At 47.9% G+C, this 27,108-nt stretch overlaps 1 protein-coding gene across 12 annotated transcripts in view; it reads right to left on the bottom strand.

Moving 5' to 3' along the window:
* Nucleotides 1-25,435, bottom strand: part of Grhl1 (grainyhead-like transcription factor 1) — a 50,180-nt gene extending 24,745 nt beyond the window's left edge. For 4 of the 12 annotated variants that reach the window (XR_010052540.1, XR_010052541.1, XR_010052542.1 and 1 more), the window contains exons 1-8: nt 25,236-25,435; nt 21,382-21,568; nt 20,017-20,087; nt 16,206-16,596; nt 14,828-14,904; nt 13,364-13,520; nt 12,834-12,945; nt 11,590-11,684 (exon numbers count right to left, since the gene is read on the bottom strand). Coding sequence is in view for 4 of the 12 variants with exons in the window: in XM_039113151.2 (XP_038969079.1) it covers nt 11,590-11,684; nt 12,834-12,945; nt 13,364-13,520; nt 14,828-14,904; nt 16,206-16,596; nt 20,017-20,087; nt 21,382-21,568; nt 25,236-25,255 (1,110 nt within the window). In the remaining 8 variants the exon portion in view is untranslated. Of the gene's footprint in view, nt 1-4,895; nt 5,072-11,589; nt 11,685-12,833; nt 12,946-13,363; nt 13,521-14,827; nt 14,905-16,205; nt 16,597-20,016; nt 20,088-21,381; nt 21,569-24,907; nt 25,199-25,235 lie in introns of those variants that run through there. The other 8 variants (XM_039113151.2, XM_234006.11, XR_010052544.1 and 5 more) reach the window with 7 other exon arrangements.
* Nucleotides 25,436-27,108: the final 1,673 nt, after the last annotated feature.

The raw sequence follows: 27,108 nt of genomic DNA, 5'->3' as shown, positions 1-27,108 counted from the left end.
AACTCACTCTGTACTTCAGGCTGGTCTCCATCTTAGAGATCCTCCTGCCTCCCAAGGGCTGGGATTAGGGGTGTGTGCCACCACAGCACAGCACAGTCAAAAGGTTTTGGTTTGGGGTTTTTGTTTTTTGTTATTTGGGGATTGAACCCAGAGCCTTCTGCACAAGAGGCAAGGGTTCTACCACTGAGCTACTGTCCCAGCCCTTGCATATGCCTTTAACAAAAGAGGAAACGGCATGTGTTTTCATAGTTCAACATTCCCACCTTCTACAAGCTATCCAGCTATCCAGGGGTTGAGATGTATCACTGGGTCTTGGTGCCACACTGGCTGGCTGTCAGTCTAGCTATACGCAGAGGGCTGCAAGGGAGAGCTGAAGGAAAAGATCAACTTAAGGAAGTGGCAAGACAGCCCCACACATAAAGTCATTTAAAAAGTGACTGAGTCCACATCCTGAATGAGAATAATGATGGAGGAAATCAAATTCATATAAAATGAGCATCCCAAGCCTTCTTCCTAGGCAGATAAATTCCCTCTGTTGATATGATCACAAAGGCTCTTACAGGAGTCGTCAGAGGGATAGAGTGAGGTGGGTAGTTACACACCCAGCTTCTCCTCCACAAAACAGGTGCGGGTGCACATGAGTGTGTAGACACAAGCATGCGCTCATGTGCACCCCACCCCCACCACACACACACACACACACACGCACCACTTCCAATTCTACTACTGCTAAACTCTGACACGTTCCCTTTGGCAGAGTGCTGGGAAGGTCTCTGCTATGGAAGGAGCCTTCAATGCTAACCTTTCTGTTTGTACACTTCCTTGCTACCTATCTTGAGGAAAAGGTATGAGATATTTAACTAATTGAAACATTAATCACAAGCGACTGCTACTAAAGTTCCCACCCAAAATAGTTACAAGGAAAAAAAAAAAACCTAACCACAAAAACCAACTACTGAACAGGCCAAAGATGTTCTGCAAGATTCTTTTTAAACATCCAGGCCATTTTTCTAGGACAGTTCCTCATTCCTGGCTGAGAATTCATACATTCAGAATATTTCAAAAAGATTTCAATTGGTTTGTAAAATGCAGCTCGAAAGCAAGGGATGTCCATTAGGCTGGGTTTCCTGTTCCGTACCCTGAACTGCAGTGCAAGGATCCTCTCAGAAGCATCTTGGCATTGGCAGCCTGGCAGCCTCGTGATGGTGCCACAGGGCTGGCTGCAACTCCCAAGTCTATCCTCAAAGGAAGGGGAGCAGAAGAGACACAAGGAGGCAAAACATTCACTCAGAAATGACTGCCAGGAGACGAAAAATAAAGTTTATAAGTGTCTGATTATTCCAGGGTCAGAAGGACTGTGGGAGCGAGCCCGGTGTCCAGACTGGGATGTGTCTGAAGACACCATGTGTGTATGTGGAAGGGAAGAACTGAGGCCGGAAGTGATGTGGGGCCAGCGGCAGAACAGTGACTCTCCCAGGAAACTCGCTCTACTCAGGCTGTTTGAACCTTGTCTCTCGGCCAAGTTCGATGGCATTGGGCTATGAGGCTGGAACACAGATCCTCACACTTATAGAGTAAATGCTTTACCCACTGTGTTGGTCAGGTTTTGTCACTTTGATACCAACTTAGACATGTCTGGGGAAAGTGAACCTCGACTGACGAATTGCCTCCATCAGACAGGCTGTGAGCATGTCAGAGGCCATTTTCTTTACTACTAAGTGATGTAGGAAGGCCCAGCCCACAGTGGGTACCATCATCCCTAGGCAGGTAGCTGAACAAGCCATAGGAATAAGCTAGTAACCATTGTTCCTCCATGGTCTATGCTCTGGTTCCTACCATGGGTTCTCTTAATAATAGACTGTAAGCTATAGGTGAAATAAACCCTTTCTTACCCACATTGCTTTTGGTCATAGTGTTTCTCAACAGCAAGGTGACCAAGTACACCATCTTTTCAGCCCTACACTGTTCTTAGTAATTGTGCTGGCTGGTTTTATGTCAACTTGACATAAGCTAGAGTTACCTGAAAGGAGCGAACCTCAATTCAGAAAATGCCTCCATAAGATCTGGCTGAAAGGCATTTTTTAAATTAGTGATTGATGGGGGAGGGCCGAGCTCACTATGGGTGGGGCGGGCTTGTGGTATTGAATTCTGTAAGAAAGCAGGCTGAGCAAGCCTTTGAGTACACGGCGGTAAGCAGCACCCTTCCACGGCCTCAGCATCAGCTCCTACCTCCAGGATCCTGCACTGTTTGAGTTCCTTTCCTGCCTTCCTTCAGTGATGGAGTACATACAATGTGGAAGTGTAAGCCAAAAAAGCCTTTTCCTCCTGAACTTACTTTTGGTCATGGTGTTTCCCAGGATAGAAACACTAACTAAGGAGGCTGGAGAGATGGCTCAGTGGTTAAGAGCACTGACTGCTCTTCCAGAGGTCCTGAGTTCAATTCCCAGCAACCACATGGTGGTTCACAACCATCTGTAATGGGATCTGATGCCCTCTTCTGGTGTGTCTGAGGACAGCTACAGTGTACTTATATAAATAAAATAAATAAACCTTAAAAAAAAAAAAGAAATGCTAAGACTAATTAAGGACAGGTTACCCTAGTCCCCATCACAGTGCAGTTACAGACAGGGTACGGACTAGAGCTCTCCCAGTCTCCAATGTGATGGTGGAGTTGCAGAACACAAGTCCACCACTGTTTCTCCATCCCCTATGCCTGCTGGGCCCCCATGTCAGCTCCCTCTTCAGACTCTATTGCCTCGTCCCCACCTAAACTCACAACAGGTACTCAGAAAGGTAGAGACAACGGTCCGACTCAAGCATGCTTTGCTGGGATATTCAACAGCCGATGAATCACTAGCTGAAAATGCATCTTCCTCGGAACTCCTAAGAACATGTGTTTGGCCTTGCTGATGACAGACCCAAGAACACAGTTTTGGCTTCACTAATGATCAGCATCACAGTCTGGAGAATCCCATTGCTTCAAGCCAGGCTGCCTGATCCAATATGTCTGCCTCCTCCCAGAACTGCATAGGTGAATGGCTGGCTGGCAGACTGACCATACATATAGGGGAGTGAGCTTTTGGTGAAACGGCCTCTAAAGCCAGATCTTCTGCCCTAGTAGCAAAGCATTGACCCTGGAAGGGCATTAGAAATGAGTCAGATCTGCCCAGAAAAGTTCAAGGGTGAACCAATGGTGCTCTGCCTTACACTTTGGACTGACTTGTGGGGAAGGTTTGGTTTCAAAGCTGAGAGCCCCTTGCTTACTTGTTACTTGTGCATTTGGATGCACTTAAAAAGTTCTGACTACCTGGTACACATCACAAGAAAGATTCCAATGGAGGGAAAAGGAAAGAGAAAAGTAAGGGGTTCAATGAGGGAAGATGCTTACGTGAGATTATCATAGTAAATGAAACAGCTTGACATTCTCCATATGCATAGGTCCTCAATGTCTCTCCCTTTCCATGGATGCCACACTACCCATGGTGCCTGGCTCTCATAACCTCTTCACTAGAGACAGACGAGGCCAAGTTGTGAGGTGCAAAGTTAGAGGGCATTGATGGAGAAAGGCAGGGAAAACAGATGGCAAAGCCTTGGTAGGACCCAGCTCCCAGGACTCCAGAGCCAGCCTATTCCTAGCCACTCATAGAGAGCGAGTGTAAAACTGGAGAAGTGGGAAAGTGAGGGAAACGGACACCTAGATAGAAGACAGAACCGAAGGTCACCTTGATCATGAGGCATGAAGTTAAAGGTCTCCCGGTTTCAAAGCAAGCAGATAGTCTGTGCCAAATTCCTACTTGTTGCAAATAAGTTGCAGGACTTAGCTAATGGCCACATGTCTCCAGGAGACACAGAGACAGCCATCTTGGATACAATCCCAGTGGCCTCTGGGAAATCTCCTTTGTTTTTATTTTTTTGTATGAAGATTCAACTTAGTCAAATACAGATAATATCTATAAGTTCCTTTCTAGAATGTAATCTAACTTTTAAAAGGAAAGCAGAATCTATTGGATAAATTCACTTCTAATCACCCAAATCAGTATAAAGATCTTCCTAAATAGCTCTTCACAGGGAGAAACTGTCCAACAGCTGAAATGAAAGCATTGGTAACATTTCCCCCTCATTTCCAACAGCACTAACTGGAGAGAGTAAAATCACCATTGTTTCTATGACATGTCACAGAGACTATGGGCCTGAATGGAAGCTGAGAGCATAAGACTTTAAACTATAAATCAGGATCCAGTTCTTGGCCAAATGTCTAATTAGTAGGGATCATTTATTGGGCTTTACATAGCCCTCCCCCTCCACACACCAGAACAAACACTCCCCCCGCCCCCCAGCTCGTGCACTGGTGTTCCCTGGCAGCCCACTTCATGTGCAGTTAATGAGAGTGTGGAACTGAGACAGTATCCAGTATCGAGGCTGAGTCACCCACTCGGCAGCAGCCAGTTCCATTTCTGATGCGTCAGGTAATCCGGGTGCATCACACTGCTCCCTGCTCTGCTGGGAGGTGACTACGCTGTCCTAAAGACACTACAACTCCAAGAACACTGTCATCAGGAACTGCGAACTGTTCCGAGAGCTTCAAGGGTGTAGTTGAGCTTTTTGGTAACTTCTCAGACTATCAAATGACCATCAAAAGAAAAGAGCCCGACCGGCAGGAAGGGGTGGGGCAGGCAGGGACGTGGGAGGAGAAAAAGTACTGACTCGCAGTCTTCCCACGGCCAGGAGGGGCGTTCCCTGAAGGGGAAACAAGCTCGGAGTCAGCACGCTGTTGCCACAGCCGCTTCCCACACCGCCCACACAGCGTCTCGGTTTCTGTGCCATGCGGAGAGCCAGGGGAAAAGTCACCGAGATAAAAGAGCGGCACGGAGGGGAAAACACTTAGAGGGACCTACCTGCTCCCCTTCCCTCTGTCGTGTTCCACAGCCTAGACTTGGTGAACCTAAGGACACTTGGCAGATGCAGTGATTTGGCACTTGCTGTCCCAAAGAAGCAGAATGGGTGCTCAGAAATATGCAGAACTGGATGGGGGCGTGACTCAAGGCAAACACAGACCGCATTCCATCCCCCCCCCCCCCCCCCCCCCCCCCGGCACAGAACAGGCCAGGTGAGCGAGCACATGGGTCACAAAGGAGACTCAGGCAGCGAGCTGACTGCCAACCAAAAGTTCCAGAAGCATGATGAGAAGGGCTGAAGGCGAAGTCTGTGGACTAACAGAGGGGCCAAGCCTTCGTTTGTTTAACCAAAGGCTGGGGAGACCTGTGGCTTCCATTTATACGTGTGACTCTAGGCCTCATACTGCCTCCAAATAGCTACTCCACATCAGGCCAGAGCCACAGCTGTTCTGCTTTGGTTTAAAAGTGGCAAAGACACACACACAAACACACAAATTAAAAATCAAAACAAAACATGGGAGTGGCAAAGGCGACTGAAAGACAGAGAGCGCCACAGATGGGATTTCCAGGAAGGAACACGAGAAGGAGGGTTAGGGTGACAAGCTGTCAAATGACAAGTCTCCACAGAGGAGCGGATTGTTTCCCGGGAGTGGCAGAATGGAGGAAGGGTAAAAATTTGCTCACTCCCCACCCCCCAAAGAAAACACCTAACTCAAGTGACAATACCAACAGTCCTTAAACAGGCAAGGGCGCCTGAAACTCCTTCCACAGGATACAGGTTCCACTACCAAAGCGAGGCTTTCTTCAGCTGCCAAGTGTCTCCGAGGCAGTCAGAGACGCCTTCGGCTGGCCCTCACCCTCAGGCGTATGCTGAATAAATACTCCCTATTGTTACCTGTGGGTTCTGAAGACCTGCCATGGTCCGGTGTGTTTCAGTTTACTGCTTAAGAGGTTGCAGAGTATACACACCTTGAAATATTAGTGCAGCAAAGCCTCAAAGACTTAGCTTTTAAAGATGCCTCAAAGAGGGGTCACCCTTGTGCTTTACCCGAGCAGCAGCCGCCTGGAGGAGATGAGCTTGTCTTTCTAGCAGGGCTCCTCTCAGATGCCTCGCTCCACAGAGGCACGCTGCTCTTTGTCTGGTGGGTATACTGCAAACATGTTTACTTTAGTGTTTTTATTTATTTAGTTTTGTTTTTTCAGGACAAGGTTTCTCTGTGTCACTCTGGCTGTCCTGGAACTCATCCTGTAGACCAGGCTGGCCTTGAACTCAAAGATCTGCCCACCTCTGTCTCTAGAGTACTGGGACTAAAGGTGCGACCACACCCGGATGCTATGTTTTATTTTTATTTATTTACTATGTGGGGCTGTTGGCGTGTGCCAGGAAGGTCAAAGAAGGATGAATTATTTTCTGCTCTGTCAGTACTCTGTCTCATCCCCTTGAGACAGGTCTCTCCCAAATCTGGAGCTAGCCCGGCAACCGGCAAGCTCCAGCAATCCTCCTGCCTGCTGTTCAGGCCTAGTGACCAAGGCTTTTGCTGTGGCTACTTGTGATGTGAATTCAGGTCTTCACGCACTTTTACCCACCCAGCCATCTCCTCCCCCCACAGATATGTGCCTTTAAATCACATAAATGAAAACCCTTGCCAATGCTGGGAGCAGAAGGCAAGGTGTGTGTAGATAATCCAGTACAATCTAGTTAGCATCATGGTCTGCCTAGACTCTGAAAGTAGCTTCTGTGATGTAATATTCGGAATATTTATCATTTAGTATGTGTGTGGGGTTGGGGGTTAAGGAGAAAGTGTGTGTGGGAGGGTCTGTTCTCTCCTTCCACTATGGATCTGGGCCACTGATCTGAACTGTCAGGCTCTGCAGCAAGCAATCTGCCAGCTGAGCCACCCTGCTGGCCCACGGCCTTTGCTTTAAAAGTAACAGTGTTTCCTGACCTGTCTTAAGCAGCCCAGTTAGTACACACTTTAGTTTTAGGTCCTTTGCATCATCTAATTGCAATTACAAGCACAATATTTGACTCATTTCTTTCTTCCCTCCCGCCCTCCCATTCACACTAGAAATAAGTTGTGAAACAAACCAAACCTGTCCCGGCTCAATACAACCAAACATGGCACCGCCTTGTTTTAATGGCACCCTGATGGATGCTTCACTAGAATGGAATCCCTTTAAATGCAAGCAATGCGTTCAGTCCAGAGACATTAAAAAAAAAAAAAAACCTGCATCCCACAAGCACACACAAAACATCCCAAGTTCAAGTTACCAGAGTGGCCACACCCCTTGACGGCCCCGCCCCGGGCACTCCACTGGCTCTTGCTGAGCCAGGGAAACAAAAGGAAAGATGCCACTCCACCTAAACACAAGAATCCTCATGGTGGGATTTATGGGACCTCAAAGTAGGCGTCAACCTGTTTTAATCCTCTTTATTTTGTAACAGGAGCCTTTCCATGACAGAAACTTGTGTTCCAGAACAACTGTCCAGATTCCTGAGTACCTTCCCAGAGCGGCTGGTCTATCACAGACCGTGGAAGCACATACAGTCTGACCCTACAGCTTTTGCATGACAGGATGCTGTGCCTCTGACTGTCCTTGTCCCCACCCTATCTCCTCAGTTTAAGGCCCTGCATGGAAGGCAAGAAACGGGAGGAAGCGAACTAGAGAGAGAGGAAAAGTGTGTTGTGACTTACTGTCACACCCATAGAAGGACCACAGGGAGGAAAGATGCAGTCCCATTGGTCAGCAAGCAGCCTGGTCACACACCAAGACTAAAGAGCTTCCTGCTAGAATCTGACAGCAACTCGAGAAGAGCACCAGGGGCCTTGCAGCCTTGAGCTGCAGGAGACACAGCACGCAAAGCACACAAGGCTCTCTACAAGTTCTTCCCTGGTATGGCCCACTCCAGGGGCTTGGCCCTCGCTCGACTGTCTATCTTCCTCCTTTAAATTCTGGTTGTCATCAGAGCCACTCCCCAGCTGCTGCTAGATAACCTTCCTTGGTGCTGTCCAGAATCACTGGACTCCTGGGCAATAGCTCCTTGGTTTATAACTTCTACTCCCCTGCAGTAGATTATCGTCCAACATAAACGTTTTGCTCAGCAGTTAAAGTGTTTTTCTAGAGTAGATTCTGTGAATTGCGGTGAATACGCAATGCTGTCCTACTGATAACAAGAGCTTCATACAATAATACCAGGCCCAGAGCACTTGCTATCCAGGGTCTAGCACTGGTCTCTCGAGTGCCTGGTTTCACCAAGCTGCACACAGGATCCAGAGCACTGCTGTATGGTGGATGGTGCTGGGTGGAGTGGGAACAGGGCAGGGGACCCCAGCATGGTACTACCTGTAACAGTCACCCAAACAATTTGGCTCTCCCTCTAACTTTTCTTCCCACTACTTAATTTTAGATCTCTAGGCTTCTCCTGCTTCCTAATCAAATCTCAATGCTGCTGTAAACCCTTAAGGTTTATGATCCAAACCAGTTAAGAGTAGATTCTAAGCCAGGAGCTCCAGCAGAACCACAATTCTCCAACACCCCCCACCTCCAATACAACTACTGTAGAAGAGAGACTTTGGTTGAAAACTCTGCTTCCACATTTCATGTGTAAAGTAACATACACATTCTCCCTTGACTGGGTGATGCTATAGTTAAGATTTTAGGCTATTCCACAAAAGTCCATTTAACACATGACCTATGGGTTGCAGTCCTAGTGCTACAGCCTGGAACCCCAGAACTGGAGTTAGCCTTGCTAGTAGAGTTGCCACTATCTGGATGAAGTCGGGTTCCTGCAGGGTGGAAGGAACCTGCTTGCACAGGGGACTGTCCTATGTCCTTGCACACCTTGTTCTATGCTGTGCCTTACTGCCTGCCCTCTCCTCTCTGGGTGAGAGGCCCCTCATATTTTGCCCTACAAACCCTACACTTTAGCACCTTGCCTATCTTTGAAGGTCCAAATGTAGTTGCTGCCTTTTCCTGTTTAACATACACCCAGCAGCTCGGTTTGGTTCCACGGTGTTCAGGAAGAAATGGGGGCTGCTGCCTAGTGGAAAGTCAATGGCTGAACTGTAACCTGTCTGCAGACTTCGGAGTCTTTAGAAGATGTCCAGTGAATGTCTTCATCATGTGGCTGGCCTGGGACCCGCTATGCAAACCAGCGTGGCTTCAAACTCAAAAGGTTTACCTGTCTCAGCCTCTTGAATGCTGAGATAAAAGGCAAGCACCACCACACCCAGACATTCCTAGTTTTCAAAGTAATTTCTCTTTCTGCTGTTGCTTTCAAATGAACAGCCTTCCCCTTGATGCTTGTGTGGCTCCAGCAGGTCCCTGCTTGCGCCCATGACCTGCATGTACAGAGGTGCACTGTGAGCTGAGTCCAGGCTGGAGCAGTGCTTTCCCAGTACCGCACGAGCCAAGACATTCATGATTTGACTCTGTTTGTTCTCAAAACAGTGACATCAAAGTGAACATACATATGTATAGGACTCACAGGAAGATGCTGGGTGAGGATTCTGGATGTCCTCATACCGGTATGCCGAAGACTGTATGCCCTAGTTACCATCAGAAATCAGAGCAAAAGAATTCCATACATGGCCTACCAACCTGGACGACTGTGGGAGAGAATCAGGAATTAACGTATGCTGCTGGGCTAGAGTGTAGCTTGCCCAGAGAGCACTTGCCTAGCAAGCTGAAGCCTTGGGTTTAATCCTCTGCCCCCCTAAGAAAACAACGAATTAATTAAAAACGGGCATCCCTACGTGAGAACAAGAAGGAGCCACTTAAGAAGATAGATGCTTGCATAAAATAAGTAAGTAAACAAAACAGCTACAGGGTTCCGCACCAACACCTACTCACTCTAGTTACCTTGAGGCATTAATTACTTTAAATTTGAAAACAGAAGCACGGACTTGGCTGGGAAAAGCTAAGACTCTGCTTGCTGGATTCCAACACAGTCTTGAAACCGATGTCTGCTATCAGCTTCAAACAGGAGCAGCTTCATTAAGAATGGCACACCACCATGCCCAGGGAGTAGGGGAGGGCTGAGTGTGGGTTCTGGACTGGCTACAGGAGGGCGTCAGCTCTGCCTCCCTGTTCTAAGTAGACTGAAGACTCTCCTCACCGACTTCTTGTATCAGGTTGAGTACCTGCCAGCCCTCAGCATACAGCCTGCTGTCCTTGTTTTCGCAGCCTTCCTTACTCCCACCCTTGAGAGTGACACATCATGCAAACAAAGCACCCTGCCCATATGCAGGTCCTTCCAGCCAAGAGCTCCCAGGCTCTGACAAGCGCTTATTAATCCTGGCCACACCCAACAGACAGCACAACTGGCCCCATCAGCCTTTTGCTTTCTCGGTGTTTTCAGTGGTAATAAAGGTACAAAACAACAAAAACAACAACAAAACCCACAACCAACAAAACCAACCCAAAAGCACAGAACCCAAAACTGAGCTAGGGCCTGGCATAGGTCTCACTAAAGTCGGAGAAGACAGCTTAGAGCTTTACTAGTAGTTAACCTGTCACTCCAGTTGCCCAGTGTGAAGCAGGAAGCACTTCTCAGGAGCCCGAGACCAGAAGCATCCAGAGAGCATGGCTGTCTCCTCTTACAGGGCTTCTCAGAAGCCATGCGCTAAATCCTATTGTAGTTTTAAATTTCCACATAACTGAGACAAGCATTCAGGAAGTGCCAGGCTTCCCACAGTAGCCCCTCTAAAGTTAATGTAGTGCCCAGCTCTGGATGGAGCAGCTGACATCTGCATGGAGTGGTGTGGGCTGGCAGGAGGACTGTCACGGCACCAGAGCTCCTGCACACTGTCTCCTGTAGAGGAAGGATGTACCTGTGCCTTAGCTATAACCACCATGTCACAGGAGACAGAATAAACTTCACCTGACTCTCAAGAACCTCTCAGTATTTGATTCTTCTCCCCCTCCCCCTCTCCCTACCTCTCCCCCCTCTTTCTTTTTTCCATTTTTTTGGTGATAGGTTCCCACTGTGTAGTTCTGACTGGCCAGGAACTCACTATGTAGAGGAGGCTGGCTTGGGACTCACAGTGATCTCCCTGCCTCTGCCTCCTAAGAGCTGGGAATAAAGATGTGCGCCATCACCAACTGGTAGAACTCAATGTTAATGAAGAGAATGGAGAGAGCACTGGGGAAGGGAGATGTAACTTAAGAATATACTCGCTTGTCCCTAAAGGAGCTGGAAAGTCCCAGAGAATCACCCAAGTGACCCTCTGAATCTGAAGCAACTGTGCACTGCCCGAGGCAGAAGAATCTTCCGCTGTTGTGTGGTAACCGCTAGCAACTTGGACTTAGCCTTTGTGCAGGAACCCTGCCTGGTTGGAGGGATGCTATTGCACTAATCCTTACATCACCCGTGCAGGAGGGAGGGGAAGGTGTAGATGCTACTGTGCAAATGAGGAAGTAAAGCCAGATGAATGAGGGCCTGGGTGGGACTGGGGGTCACACAGGAGGCACTGGCAGGTGACAGTTCAGCCTGGAGGGTTCACATGTGTGTTGAGGGATGGCCAGAAAAATGCAGCTTTGGAGGAGGGTGGGAACTGAGAGGACAGTTTCATAACATCTAGGAGGGAAAGAAATGTAGAACTGCAAAGCAGATCGGCTGTGAAATCTTGCTGCTCCTCCCATCTTGGGACAGCTGGAAGGGATGAGACGCACCCTGGGCGTTATGACATACCTTCGCCTCATCGTTGATGTCCCAGGTGAAGGAAATGGCGTTATAGGCGATCTCCTCAATGTTGCTGATGGTGTTGAAGCTTTCTTTGTAGTCAGCTACATGAGGCAACCAACAAGAAAAAGAAAGTTATGATGGGTAGCTTCAGTGTGAGCTCATAGCAGGCCTAGGAACACTCAGTTTTCCGCATCGTCCACTGGGTGAGTTAAATGAGGATTTTGTTGGAATGAAAGAAATTGAAAAATAGAGGAGGAAAAAAAATAATCACAGGAGTCTTTTTTTAAGTAGAGGCAAGCTTAGATACAGTTAATTCTGTATCATTGGGTTAAAATTAGAAAGTTTAAATAAGTCTAAAAAGTTTAACCAATGGTCCCGAAAGACATGTATCTATGGAACCAAGACTAGAACTCAGTTCTTCTAAGCTAGGGGCGGAGACACAATTTACAATCCAGAAATTGGGAGACAAAGCAGGAAGTTTCTGCTGTGAATTCAATGACAGCCTGAGCTACTTAGTAAGGTTGAGGCCAGCCTGAGCTAGATCGAAAGACCTCGCCCCAACAAACTCAGCCCTTCTTATTCTTACAAAAAAGAGAGCCTGAGACTTTAAAAAGGTGAGCGGAAGCCCTCAGACGGACAGCCGCCTGTGATGTAGATGACTGTTAGGTAAGACTGGAAACCAGAGGGGGCAGAAGCGTTGGAGGGTTGTACCCTGGGCATCCACCACTGGGCTATCACAGACTAACAAGATGAGCAAGCTAGCTCAGGGCCTAGCTGCAGAAATGATTTCTTTTGGTCCATTAGAAATCTCCTTGTCGTTATCTCTAAAGAGAAGCCAGGTAAAGACCTAGAGAAGACATTTATGCCTCTCAAAATGTGCAGACTGGGGTGTGGGGGGGGTGGAGCTCAGTGGCTGAGTGCTGCCATGTGGGCAGTCCTGGGTCCCCCCTAGAGCAGCAGAGAAGGGGATAAAGAGAAGTGCAGGTTGAAAGTGGGACACTCTCATGCTGGCTGGCCACCGTTCTGGCTGCAGAGTCACATGGCAAACCACTGCCTGGGCACGGGCCCGTGGAGGAAGTGAGGACAGAGCCCTGATTCCAAGAGCCACAGGACAGTGCCTGGAACACATCTGTGGCTGGCATCAGATTCAAATGCTTTCAGCAGGAAGTTGATTATTGCCAAAAGTAATAGGACTTGGCTAGCTGGGCACTGGAGCCTGCGGGATGTCGGTGGGCTTCGTGGCCACTCACCAATGTCAATGCACCTCTGCTTGGCCGTGTGCTGACGGGAGTGCCAGTACTTCCAGTGCCTTAGCTGGTCTTCCCTGCTTTTGTCTTCAGCAAAAACCACCATGATCACACTCTGGGAACGAGAACGAGGTACAGCATGAAGACCCGAAGGGGCGAGCAGCTCCAGAGAAAGGCACTTGTTATTAGACCAGAGTCGTGGTGTAAAGCAAGGCTATGGGGGCTGGGGGCTCGCCCAGTGGTTAAGGACACTTGCTGCTCTCCCAAAGGACCTGAGTTCTGTTCCCAGCACTCAAAGGCCTCTTACAACAGCCTGTAACTCCAGTTCCAGGGAATCCAATGGCCTCCAAGGGCATCCGTACACAAGCACGCACACTCGGAGACACAGGAAGAAAAGTAAGAATAATCCTTAAACAACGAACACCACAGCTCGGCACTTCCGGCCTTTATTCAGCTACAAACACCTAGAAGTGTCAGGGCCTAGTGTCACCTGACAAGAATTCCTGGAGAACAGAATCAGGTATAGAACTTACTCGAACTTTGCTGATAGGGTGGTGGATCCCTTCATTGCTGCTCACTTCCTTTAGGGTGACAGGATAGAACTGGCCTTTGTTCAGGTATGTCATGGTGCTGTCCCCTTGCTTCTGCCGAAGTGACTTTGAGGCTTCTAGGGTATACTCAAAGTTGTTCCTATAGGACAAAGAAGCAACAGGTCTGGGCCAGTCTTTTGGAAGCTTCCTGGACACTTTAGTGCAGCCCTAAAGTGCTAGGGTGTGTGTGAGGAGAGGGGTAGGTTCTGAGGCAGCAGACCACCAGCGAGCATCCAGCTGACCAGGCCATGTCAGAAGCAGACTTGCCCCTTCACTTGATAAACAGGATCCTAACCCAGAAAACTCAGTGGGCTATGAAATACTGATTACAAAGTCTCTGACGTAAGGTTAACAATTAGACATTTGGACACTTGGGCACAAATGACATCAGGAACCGAGGAGGTGGTGGAAGGAGCTCATGGGGCCTGCTGCCAATCTGGAATTTATGGACAAAGGCTGCAAATGGGCTGAGAGTTCTGCATTCAGCCATTTAGACACCAACACTCTCCTGTTGCTTCTGCCTGCACCTGTCTCTAGGCGGGTGCTCCACAACTGCCTGTTTCCTATTACTTTACACAGCCACTCCAAGCCTTCCTACAGTGGGAAGTGGCCCTTACACGTATGCTTCTGAGTAAAGTTGTATTAGAACATAGCCACACCACTTGCTTATGCCTTATCTGTGGACCCCGTTTCATTACCACAGCAAAGCTGCTAGTGAAAAAACTACAGGAGGCTAAAGAGCCTAAAATATTTACTGCCTGACATGTCACTGAGAAAGCCTGTCAGCTTTATCACAAAGCTTTATTGTCAGTCTGCAGTTCCTGCACCTCAGGCATGCTAATAAAGGAAGTCTAAACACATAAAATGAAAAAAATGAAACCCTAGGTTTAAAAAAATCTTAAGGTGTTTATATACTTCTCATGAACCTAGACAGTGCTCCTAGTTCCAGAGGATGGTGCAATTTTGCTAAGCTAAAACCAAGTTGCAAGGTCAGGAAAAAAATTACACTTGTTTATTTTATCCTTAACAAGGATAATAAAGTCCACTGCCCACCACATTTGGCCCTACCTGTCAGCTAACTACACACTTTTGGGAGCAGAAGGGTCGGTCCACAGAGATCTACCTCAATCCCCATCCCTCCCTTCAGATCTCATCCCTCAACACCACAGAAGGGAGCCAGGGAAGGAAGAAGTACCAACACCAGGAGCTGAGGAAACCGAAAACCAGAGTCCCACACCGAATCACCACATCCAAAGTCCCCTACCCAAGATTAGATGACAGCTGGTGGAGTCAGAGGAAGGTGAAAGCTCGCCAAAGCCACCTCAGATTTGTCAGGACTGATCGATACAAAGAGAAATGACCACAGATGCCGAAAACCCAAACGTCAAACAAAAAGACAACTGTTACCCAGAAACACTGTCAAACACATAGTCCTCTGAAGTCATGCCCGGCATCCGAAGACTGAGCTCCGAGGGGAAGAAAACCTGAAATACCAACGGAGTGAGCCTCGAGCAGTAACTCTCACCACAGTCACTAATGTCCAAGGGCTCATTTCTTTTTTTTTTTTTTTGGTTCTTTTTTTTTCCGGAGCTGGGGACCGAACCCAGGGCCTTGCGCTTCCTAGGCAAGCGCTCTGCCACTGAGCCAAATCCCCAACCCCCAAGGCCTCATTTCAAAACAAAGACCCTAAAGCTATTTTTAAAAATTAAATATAAAAATGTAATTATCAGCCAGGAGGTGGCACACACCTTTAATCTCAGCACTCGGGAGGCAGAGGCAGGAGGACCTCTGTGAGTTTGAGGCCAGCCTGGTCTATAGAGTGAGTTCTAGAACAGCCAGGGCTACATAAAGAAACCCTGTCTCAAAAAATAAATAAATAAATAAATAAATAAATAAATAAAAATTAAAAAAAATTAAAAAAAACCATAAATAAATAAATAAATGAATGAATGAATGAAAAAATAGATAAAATAAAAAGTAAATGTCTACTTGTATATACCATTCATGCATTCATGTCACCACACACACACACACACATACATACATGCACATGTGTACACACACACACACACACACACACACACACACACACACTCCACTAAGTCCCTGAGATGCCCTCTTTCTCTTTCCTCATCTTTCCCATATCACATGTTTGAAGTCTAGAATCTGCAGCCAAACTACAAGGGCCATGAGTCACGTTTGTACCAGGGCTGGGCAAGCCTGCTACCTTTCCTGGGGAGTGTCGGTTTCCACCTACGGGACCCTGCAATGGCAGTGAGTTCTGCTCCCAACACCCTCTGTGCATGATCAGACCCTTAGGAGTCTGCAGAACTCATTTGTAAAATCTGTAGGCTGTACCAAGGACCACCTCCACTTCCGGATCATGCGACTAATGGAGTAGCGCCCTGTGAGGACAGGACAGAGCTGCCATGCTAGGAGCTTCAGGAGCTTGCATGGGTGAAAGCTGAAGAAATACTATGAGAATGCACTGCAGTTGGACACGGGCTCCCTTTCCCTCTCTCTCCCCAGCAAATCTCTTAGCAGAAACCATAATTGTTAGCTCAGCTGTTGGTAAGATTACCCATGTGCCCTTGATGATAATTTTTGGATTTGTAGGTTTAGCTTACAAATTATACCTACAGGCCTTTCTCTTAAAAAAAAAAATCTTTTATTCCTGATCCACTCATTCTGGGCTAGGTTTCAAGCTTACATAACCAGGAAAAGGTGGAACTCAATACTCAGACAAACATGCCGCTGTCTTAGGAAGATGTTTTGTCTTTTGTACCTCCTGAACGCCCTCCTTGAAGGTCTCAGAGAAGGTGGAGTCCGGAGTCCTCCGCTGAGCGTTGGGAGGTTGTGGGCCAGAGCTGAACTGGTCAGTGCTGAGGCTCCGGTCAAAAACCACCACGCGCTCGGTGGGTTCCGAGTGGTACACTGCTGGGGGGATTCCCACAGTGAAGCCGTGCGGCTGGATTTCTGTCTTGATGGAGTGGGTAGGCATGGTCGCTATGGAGACAGTGACTGTAGTATCAGGAGCTGTCAGATGGCCTCTCTTATCAATGCCCAGCTGGTTGCTATGGGGGAGAACGATGTTGAAGGGTACATTTTTCAGCACTTGCACCCTGTTTTCTCCAGCAGAAATGAGGGGCTGCTCCGTCACATTTGGTATGCTGTTTCTTCAGGAAAGGAGAAAGGACATTGTAGTGCAACTTTGATGATACAGTGCTTCCATGACCTGGGAGGAGCAAGGGCTTTACACATACTTAGCACCACATGCTCTAGCACGGATAACCCCACACTCTGAGGATCTGGGCCCCCCAAAGTAGCAATGCACCTGACAGAAACCAACTAAATAGGAATGAAGTAAGGGCTCATTCCTGGTGAAGACGTCGGTCAAGCAAACCCAAAAGCTTTTCATTGCTCTCAATTGCGGGGACCTAGAGCTTTTCTCCAGCACATGCTCTCCCCGGGAATCCTAACGTAGATCCTCGTATTTTATTATAAACCTGAAGCTTTAAGTGCAACTGATCAGTTGGATTAGAACCACAGATCCTGGAGCAAGATCACCTGGGTTCAAATTCTGTGTGAGCTTGAGCAAGCTATTTTGTCTCTCAGGACTCCGTTCTTACCTATGAAAAGTAAAAACAATGTGAACAGGCTTGCATCTCTGTTGCCGTGATAAAACCCTGTGACCAAAAGTAACTTGGAGGAGGAAAGGCCTGCAGGTTACAGTCCATCATCACGGGAAGCCATGGCAGGGACTCAAGGAATTGGAGGAGGAACACTGCTGATTGGCTTGTTTCCACTTGCCCAGCCACCTTTCTTATACAGCCCAGGTCTGCCTGCCTAAGGATGGCACCGCCCACAGTGGGCTGAGCCCTCCCTACATCAATCAGCAATCAACCCCAGAAACATGCCCAAAGGCCAATCTGCTGGAGGCAACTCCTCAACTGCGCTTCCCTCTGCCCAGGTAGGTTTGTCTAGGTTTGGATCAAGCTGACAAAAACTAGTCAGCGCAGGAGGTGTCTGCCCTCTCAGATGGGTGCTGAGGACGGAACTCAGGGAATAACACCTGGGAAGATGCTCACAAGCAAGCCTTACTGAGCATCACTTTCTAATATTGATACTATCTGCTTCCCCAAGGAAACTCACGGTCACACTTTATTAATAGATGTTTTACATAAAATCAATTGTGGTCTAATATTTGGGTGATATGAATAATTATTTTTAAAAATGTTCATTATTATTTTGTGTGTATGTGTGTACATGGTTGTGTACACATGTGCACTTGTGTGTGCATGTGCCAAGTGTCATATATGTGAAGTCAGAAGTCAAGCCTGTGGAGAGTGTTGTCCTTCTCCCTTTACCTGGACCCCACAGAAAGAACCGGGGCCAGCATGGCCTTTACCTGCTGCTCTGGCTCCTCAGCCCCAAATGTGGAGGCTTTTTTTTTTTTTGGTTCTTTTTTTCCGGAGCTGGGGACCAAACCCAGGGCCTTGCGCTTCCTAGGCAAGCGCTCTACCACTGAGCTAAATCCCCAACCCATGTGGAGGCTTTTTAAAAATTTGTTTGCTTTGACTTTTTTCCTGATATTGGGGATGCAATCCAGAGCCTTGTCCATGCTTCCCAAGTGTTCTATCACCAAGCTATAGGGTCCATGACTGTGGGTGTGTTTAGTTTTGTTTTGTTTTAGTATAGAATAGAGTTTATTTAGGACATGGGGGGGGGAGTTGAGAGGGCATGGAGAAAGGCAGAGGGAGAGAGAGTAGGGGAGTAGGGAAGTGGAGGGTGGCCATGAGCACATGGGGAGAGAAGGGGAAGGGGAATGGGGAGAGAGGGGGAAGGGCAAGAGGACTGAGGGGGAGCAGGAAGGCAAGAGCAGGAAATGCCATGACTGTGATTTTAAAGTCCCCTGAAATATTACAAACTGAAGGAACATAAAGGAATGAAACAAAGGCAATTTTACACATCTTAAAAATCAGCAAAACATGTTCATTCCTTGAACTGTAAATCCACTCCTGAGGATTGATCCTAAAGAAAATGTCAGGAAGCTGAGGCAGGAGAACTAGCTCCAGGCCAACCAGGACAACTTGGGATAAAAAAATCGAAGGTTTCACTGTGGCTTTGCCATAGCAAAAAACTAGACATGGCTGCAAAAATAAGTTCATTTTGAGTTTGTTTCAGGACACTCCAGCAAAAGGACATAAAATAGAACATGAACTAATTTGACCATTAAGAAAAAGAGAAAAACTTCAGCATTACAGTGGTTGAGTCTGGCAATGAATAGATGCTGGTGTCACCATTTCTCCTGTCACTGTGCTTGAAAAGAGTCATAATAAAAAGTAAAGAAATATAAAGAAGCCATTGGCCAGAAATAATTATTAAGGTTTAAATCGCAATATGGAAAATATTTATGAAACAAATTAAGTGGAATAAATGCATACTTCCAAAAACTATCTGCAACTGACCACAACCACAGTAAAGAAATAATTGTCTGGAATGTGGAATATGAATTGTTACTCATTCTTTAAGTCAATTTCTGTCATTCTCCCCAACCCCAAGATAGAATCTAACTACATAGCTCAGGCTGGCCTTGAACTCCTGCTTCAGAGTCCCTAGGATTACAGGTATATGCTACCATGCCCAGCTGGTTTATTCTTTATTACTAATAGAACATGGGTCAATTTAAAAGCTGTTTTTAGGGCCAGCAAGGTGGTTCAGTGGGTAAAGGCGCTTGCCCCCAAGACTGACAACTTGAGTTTGATGCCTGGAAGCCACTTAGTGGTAAGAGGGACCTTCCCTAAGCTATTCTCTGACCATATGTGCACTTTGGGGGGCCCAAATAGGTTTATACACACAAATGAGTGTAAAATGTGTCTTTTAAAAACATTTCACAGCTATATGGTTGATTATTAAAGTTTCAACCTAAATATTTAAAAGACACTTTCAAGAGGAGTTCAGATTCACTGAGTTTTAACTCAGACAACCATTCAGGAGCCATTGATACTTAACTTCTCTTTTTCTGCAGATCTGGCATTGAACCTAGCACCTCGCCTCTCAGGGCCAACTTCTCTATTGACAATCTGCACGCCAAGCCTTGTTTTGTCTACAACAGGCTCTCCTAAGAGCCCAGGCTGGCTAGGACTCCTGAGCTAGGACAGGCTCTCCCAAGAGCCCAGGCTGGCTAGGACTCCTGAGCTAGGACAGGCTCTCCCAAGAGCCCAGGCTGGCTAGGACTCCTGAGCCTTCTGCTCTGCCTCCCAGGTGCTGAGGTGACAGGCGTGTACCACCACACCCAGGTTCTTTTTTTGTTTTGTTTTAAAATACATCCCTGCCTCACCCCATTAGAGGGTCTCAACGCACATGAGCAAACACTTCAGGTTTTTAACTAAAACCCTCCCTCCAGACAGTAGAGGCTGATGTGTATGTTTTATAGGAAGGGGGACACAGACTAAATAAACAGATAACTTCTCAGAGTAGCAGAGGTTCTAACCCTGAGATGACAGGTCACTCTACTGTCTGATCCGACAGGGCCGGCCTCTTCACGTGTACACAGTTTATCCTCCGGTCTGCAGGCCGCCGCAGGGGGCACTTACCTTTTGCTGTGCTCTGGTTCTGGGTGCTCTCCCTCAGGCTTTACAGCCGATGATCTGCGCTCTCTGGGAACCTAAGGCGTCAATACCAACGAGAGGGATTCAGTCCTTATCCAGGGGAGAAGCCTTCACCTGAAGGAGCCACCTTTTATTTCTCAGGAGGCTTAGCGCTTCACTGGGTACACTGTGCCATTAACCTACCTGAGGCATGGCCCAAACAGACGCACACTCACTGCTGACGTGTGTGCGGTGCTTGGTCTGTGCAAGAATTCTTTCATATTTCCCTATTAACAACAACATAAAGGGGCTTGAGAGGGGCTCAGGGGCGAGGAGTGCACATTGCCCCTGCACAGGAGTTTGGGACCCAACACTAACGGAGGGTAAGCTCACCGCCACCTGAAGATCCAGCTCCCTCTCCCTCTTCCAGCCTCTAAGGGCACCTGCACTCATGGATAGAACCTGCCCATACATCCTCATATGCATACACATAAAACTACACAGATCTTTTTTAGAAAGATAAAGCTAAGTTCTGTTTGACTTATTAGCAATCTGTTTTTCAAGCAAGGCTAGTTATCAAGAAATAACAACTGATGCCTTCAGTCAACCAACTCAAATGGCTATCCCTGGGCAACTGCTGCGGGACAACCAAGGAGAAGGCAAACACAGGCCCCTCCTCAGCACCAGTCTGTGGCTGGAAATGGACCAGGACTGAAACCCTAACTGAATGCATCCCAGTTGCTGGGCTTGAGAGTCAAAAGTGACCCACAGGACGGCCTCAGGACCCATGTCAGGTATGACATAGGTCACCAGTGAATGACAGCTGAAATTACTAGAATTCCGTAAAGAACCATGAGGTAGAATGGTATAAAAACCCACACCTGGTACACATGAGTTAAGGCTAATTCAACTGTCTAGAAACAGGCAAGAAAATGTATTCTGATCTTAGAGCCAGGCCCCAGAAGTGTAAATGCGTGCATTTCCCACAGCAGCTCCCAACTTGGTAATATAGCAGTGACCCTGACCACCTGGAAGGGGAGAGTGTAGGTTAGTCAGCAACAACCCCTTTCCATGACATCAGGAACCAAGTTAAAATATTCAAAATGGGGGAGACTGGCTACTGCCTTCTTTTATTAGCAGCGTCTCCTTCAGCAAGGGCCAAAGCAGCTGTTTAAAAACCACCCTTTGATTCTATGATCGGAGAGGCTCGGCTTTGAACCACCAAAAGCTGGGGCACTCATTAAACCCTTTATAGTCCCCAGAGAGGCAAGCAGCCTGACAATTCCGCCAGCGAGTGACTGCTTTATAGGCTGCTGAATCAGGAGCGTCTGAGCATGGCGTGAACTGAACAGTGAAGAGCCCACCGCCCACCTTGTAGTAGTCATAGAGCAGGCCCAGGGCAGCGGCGCTGTCTTCGTCTCCATTGATGCTCATCATGGCTTTGGTGGCTGCCGTGAGAGGGTTTTCCAGGAACGACTTCCAGGCTTCGTCCTCACTGGTGTAGGAGCGCCGCTGGGGGTAAAGGGCTTCATTCTGAAGAACCAGCACTGGCCTTTTGCTTCAGAGGAAGAAATTGAAAAGTTAACTCCATACTTCCTACAGCAAGACAGCTTAGAAGCTGTTAAAAAACAAAACGGAACTGAACAATCAGTTCTTTGACATTCCTCTAAAATAGGACACAAGGCCCTTGCCAGGACATAATTACAAGTGGGGGGCAGCCCGGGCTGAGCAACCGCTTAGCACGGACAGGGTGCTGGGATCCACCTTCTGCACTACAGTCAATGGAATACTAACAGCTTCTGAAGGTCCGTCTAAAGGAAGCTCAATGAAGTGAGTGAAATGGTGCCCACACTCCTCTTAAAGATCATTTTGAAATTTAAAAAAAAGTTCAAAAATTCACATTTGGTTTACAAAACACTTTCTTAAGGCATATTTTAAACCACCTTGTAGCATTTTAGCTACATCAATAACCTTAGTAAGTCAGACGAAGACCGGCTCAGGAGGCAAGGCAGAGCTAAGGACCCCTGTCAGAGACACCGAGATGATACCACTTGTCAAAATTCAAAACTAGCCCCGAGAAGACACAGGGCTACTTAAATATTTACAGCAGCACACACGGGGCATACAGTGAGTCACGGATACTGTTCAATCACACTCAGGCCCGCTGCTACATGTGACTTCCCCCTTCCCCAGATGATGCCATGAGTTAAAACAGCTCCTTCCGAGAAACAGGGGCAGGAAGAAGGGACAGAAAGCAAAAGGGACATTTCGCTTAATCCTTCAGGGTATGAGAAAGTTAGAAGACTCTGCTGTTACCAGCAGGAGGAGCCTGGAATGTAGCCAATGGGGACAATAAATCAATAAAGCAGGGTAATCTTCTGGCATGGGCGTGAACTGCTCATCTTGGAGATAAACACTTAGCCTACAACAAATGAAGCCACAGAATGAAAACCAGCCTTAAAAAAAAATAGTAGACAGATGTGATTTAAAAAATCTTTACGTGGGCCTGGGGAAGATAGCTCAGGGGTAAGGCACTTGCTCATGACTGTGATGGCCTGAAGTTCCCTGGGACCCACACAGTGGGAGAAGGAATTCCTTCAAGTTGTCCTCTGACTTTTACAAACGCAGACACACACACAACACAGACACTTGAGGCAAATTAATCAATTAAAAGTCTTCATTGGCTGCTAAGATGGTTCAGCTGATAAAGGTATCGGACTTCAATTTCTAAGACCCACAGAGTCGATAGAAAGGACTTAACTACAAGCTGTCCTGAGTGTGTGAGTGCATGAGAGACAGAGAGAGAGAGAGAGAGAGAGAGAGAGAGAGAGAGAGAGAGAGGAGAGAGAGACAGAGAAAGAAGAGAGAGAGAAGAAGAGAGAGGAGAGGAGAGAGAGACAGAGACAGAGACAGAGAGAGAAGAGAGATAGAGAGAGAAGAGAGAGAGAGGAGAGAGAAGAGGAGAGACAGAGAAGAGAGAGAGAAAGAGAGAGAGGAGAGAGAAGAGAGAGAAAGAGAGAGAAGAGAGAGAGGAGAGAGACAGAAGAGAGAGAGGAGAGAGAGGGAGAGAAAGAGAGAGAAGAGAGAAAGAGACAGAGAGAGAAGAGAGAGAGAGAAGAAGAGAGAGGAGAGAGAGACAGAGAGAGAAAAGAGAAGAGAGAGAGAGACAGAGAGACAGAGAAGAGAGAGGAGAGAGAGAGAGAAGAGAGAGGGGGGGAGGACAGAGAATATGCTGGGAGGATGAGAGTAGTACAAACACAAACTCATAAAATAAATAAAATGTAAAAAAAAATCTTTACTAAGGCATTGAGCATGTGACTTCCCTGCTCCGGGTTGGGGGCTTCCTGAGCTTTATCCCCAGTGCTCCCTTCCCCCCAAATAAATAAAACCTTTATTAGTTTTTCACACCAGGCAAGGACTATTTCACGTTAACAGCGCAGTTTGTGGGAAAAATCCCGAAAATGAATGGTGATTTTACCGGCACTTTACAGGAGATTTAGTTTAAATGATTCAGGCAAACACTACTGATTCCAAAAACTGGAAATGTCAACAGTCTCGACCACTGTTCAGCAGGCACTATTTAATAAGTCAATAGAAGGGAAAAACGGAGCGTTGACTTTAGCAGGACGAGGCCGTACTTTTGTGTGTGTGGAGGAACAAGAACGGAGGTGTCTGGAACTTATCTGAATCACAGCTATCCAGGCCCAGTTCTCATTGCAACACACGAATGAAATATGTAAATGGCCTAGAGGTGACCTACCTTTTCTAAAAGTGAGTGGAGAAAGTCTGATTATCTGTTCAAGGAATCAACAAAGCTGAGGACTTGGCAACCACCCACATCCTTCAAAAAACAGATATAGATTTAGAAGGAGAAGAAAATAAGGGCATCTTTGAAAAGGGGAGGAAAAGAGACGATTCTAAGGGTTTACATCCGCAGGCAAGTGATTTCGAAATCTAAAAAATTAAGAAGACTTATCTTTACAAACCTCACGTTTTGTCCAAAGAAAGAAATACACAAACTGCCCACCCCCACCCCACAGCCACCCCCCAAGCCTTTGGGTCCTGAGGCGGACCATGGTGGCTCCCTGGTGAGAGTCACTGGTGAACTGCTGAGCTATTAGTAATAGCCTAATAGTCACTTCCAGAAGACTGACAGCACTTGGCTCATTCAACACTCGTAATGCTAGTTTTTCAAGCTTCCCTCCTCCCATCCCATCCAACATTGGTACAAGGATCAGAAACTAAATATTTTCCAAGCGGCTTTATGTCTGCAATTACCCTGAAGGCATTTTATATTTCCAAAGTATGCCTAAGGCCAAGAGGTTGGCACTGGGGCTTTTGCCTAGTCAGTGAGCAGAGAAATAAACACAAGAACAACTGCAGCCCACTTCTTCAAGACCAGCAAGTTGTTGCTCCGGTCCTGAAGGTTCATGGGTGTTTTCAAATGAGCCTCAGACCTTCAAGAGTTATGGGTCAAGATTCTAAAATGAGAGCGGAGCACTAACTGAACTTCATTTTCTAAAGACAAGATTAATCTCTTGCTGATTCCACACTCAGCTAACCTTCCAGAAAACAAGCATGAGAAAGCCACCCTTAACAAGTTAACTATGAAACCAATTCACTGCTCCAGATTTACTGGGCTGAGATAAGATAGATTCTATCAGGACATCTTCATATTTATAGAAAAGTTGCGAGTAAATTTGAGAACTGCCCCCCCCCAAGTTCTGCCAACGTTTGATCACATCTTACATCATCACTGAACATTTCTCGCTACTTTCTTATGTCCCAAACTCCAAAAAGCAATTCCGATTCGCGAGTAGCCTCTAGCTTTATCACTCGACTTGCAGTTTCTTTCACTTGATATTCCCAAACGGCAAAAATAGTCTTCTGTAATTACCGTCGGTGATGCAAGGGCCCAAGAACACCCACAGCAGATTTCTCACACAGCAGCCGCAGCTTAGAAAACGCGGGGCAGCGGACACTTCAACCTTCCCCTAGATCTCTCGCTTTGGCAGCTTGGCAGGTGACAGCAGGCTGCCCGGAGTCCACCCGTCCCCACCGGGCCATGAGCGTGGGGCCCGGGAGCCCTCCGACGGCAGGCCGGGTGTACCCCCGCGCCTTGCCCCGCCCAGCCTGGCCTCGCAGCTCCCGGAGCCCGCGCCGTCGCGGCGGCAGGTGCGGTGGCCCCCGGGCCCTGGCCGGACTCGCGCCCGCGCCTCACTCACTTGTCGTACTCCTGTGTCATCGCGCTCACTCGCTCGCCGCTGCCGGGCCGCAGAACTGGACTTTCGGGTTGGGACAGTACACCCGATCCGGGGGGAGGAGGCGGCGGCGGGCGGCGTGCGGCGGCAGGCGGTGGGTCCGGAGCGGCGGCCCCGACGGGTTGGGTTCGCTTTTCTCGCTCTGAGCCGGCTCGGCGCGGGCTGCGCGCACTGGGCGCTGGGCTCGGCCTCCCATTGGCTGGCGGCGCGCCGGCCCAGGGCGGAGCTTCTGGAGCTAGGAGGCGGGGACCTCCTCCTGATTGGTGAGATGGAGGTCTGGGTTGGAGCCTGAGGGCCGGACCGGAGGGCGGGGGCCACGCGGTGCTCGGCGGTGCTCGGCGGTGCTGGGGAGCTTGCGCGCCGCTGGCCCCGGTGGCGCCGGCCGGTGCTGCAGCCGGCGCCGGGAAGCTTCGGCGCGCACCCGCGTGGGCGCGTCTCACCTTCCAGTTCTCGTTCGCGGTCAGTTCCCCGGCTCCAAGGCCTCTGCCTGGAAATACTTAGGGAATTTCTTTGCATCTGTACAGGTTTGGAGTTTTCCTGCTAGTTCATCTCTCAGTGTCCACTGTGTGACAGTCGCAAATCTGCACAGCCCCTTAATAACCCATGTTTCCCCAATCAGCGGTCTCTGTTTATTGGGCACCTACCAAGTGTCAATAGCATCTTTCTAAGCCACCTTCCCAAGCTCCAGGGTTCCTCACCAGCCTCCTAAGGGCGTCTGTACTGGCTTGGCTCTATCTGCTCAGAGCTGCATTTGGGCTTTAGCATCCTCAACTCCTAGCTACTACCTGTGTGGTCTTTCGGTTTGACTAGCTCCAGATTGGTTTCCACATCTTCCTCCCATATCCTTCACCCTTTTAAAAAACATCTTTTCCCCCCTACGGGTCGGCTTTAACCTCAGCCTCAGGCCTACTACAGTGGAGACGGATCACCGTAGAGGACAAGGCAGAGACCGAGCAGACAATTTTTCCTGCTTCCTAGATCATCCTAGTTTGGGAGTCACTATGACTCCTTTGGTGTGCAGAGATGGCAATCTCTGCAGGTGGATGGGGAAAGCAGAATGGCGCTCTCTGGGCTTAAAAATGAAGATGGTGAATGATGGGCAGTCAACGTACTTCATAAGGGTGAAGGCACAGCCGTGGACTAAGATAGAGGGGACATCAGCGTGTCCACTGCAAAGCTGAGAGAGTACTGTGACCAGAGAGTAACTGGGCACCGGTGCAAACTCTAGAGCCCCACAGGTTTCTGTAAGGTCTTAAGTGAGGAAGCTTTGAAGGGCTTGGAGTAGGGTATAGACAGACTTCACTTGCGTTTTTAAAATAAGCTGGCCACTGAATGGTATAGGGAATCGGTAGGAGGCAATTTAAAAAATACAAGCAAAAGATAAACAGTAGCCAGAAGCATGGCCCGGGGTGATGGAGCACTAAGAAGGGTTTGAATTCTAGATGCCTTTGTATTAGAGCTAACGGGATTCTCTGAGAGCCAAAAAGCAAGTTAAAGAGTGTGTCTACAATCCCAGGACTCAGGGGCTGATGCAGGAGGCTCTCTAGTTTCAGGCCAGCCCCAAAGTGAAACTTTGACAACCAAAAAAAAAAAAAAAAAGTCATTCTTGTTAAGGATGACCAGGGGTGTTTTCAGCTGAGCAACTGGATAGAATGACTGTTGTCCCCTGAGATGGTGAGGGACAGCAGACTTGGCAGTTTATAAGTGGGCAAGGGTCCTGTTTGGGATGTGTTAAGTTTAAAGTTCATTTTCCATCTGAATACATGAGTCATGCAGATGGATACTAGACTGGAGTCCAGGGGGCATATCTGGACCGAAATTTGACCTCTGGGCATGG

Source organism: Rattus norvegicus, chromosome 6 (genome assembly GCF_036323735.1).
Source record: "Rattus norvegicus strain BN/NHsdMcwi chromosome 6, GRCr8, whole genome shotgun sequence".
NCBI classification, from domain to species: Eukaryota; Metazoa; Chordata; class Mammalia; order Rodentia; family Muridae; genus Rattus; species Rattus norvegicus.
The sequence above is the reverse complement of the archived record's forward strand: the minus strand, read 5'-3'. Positions and strand labels throughout refer to the sequence as shown.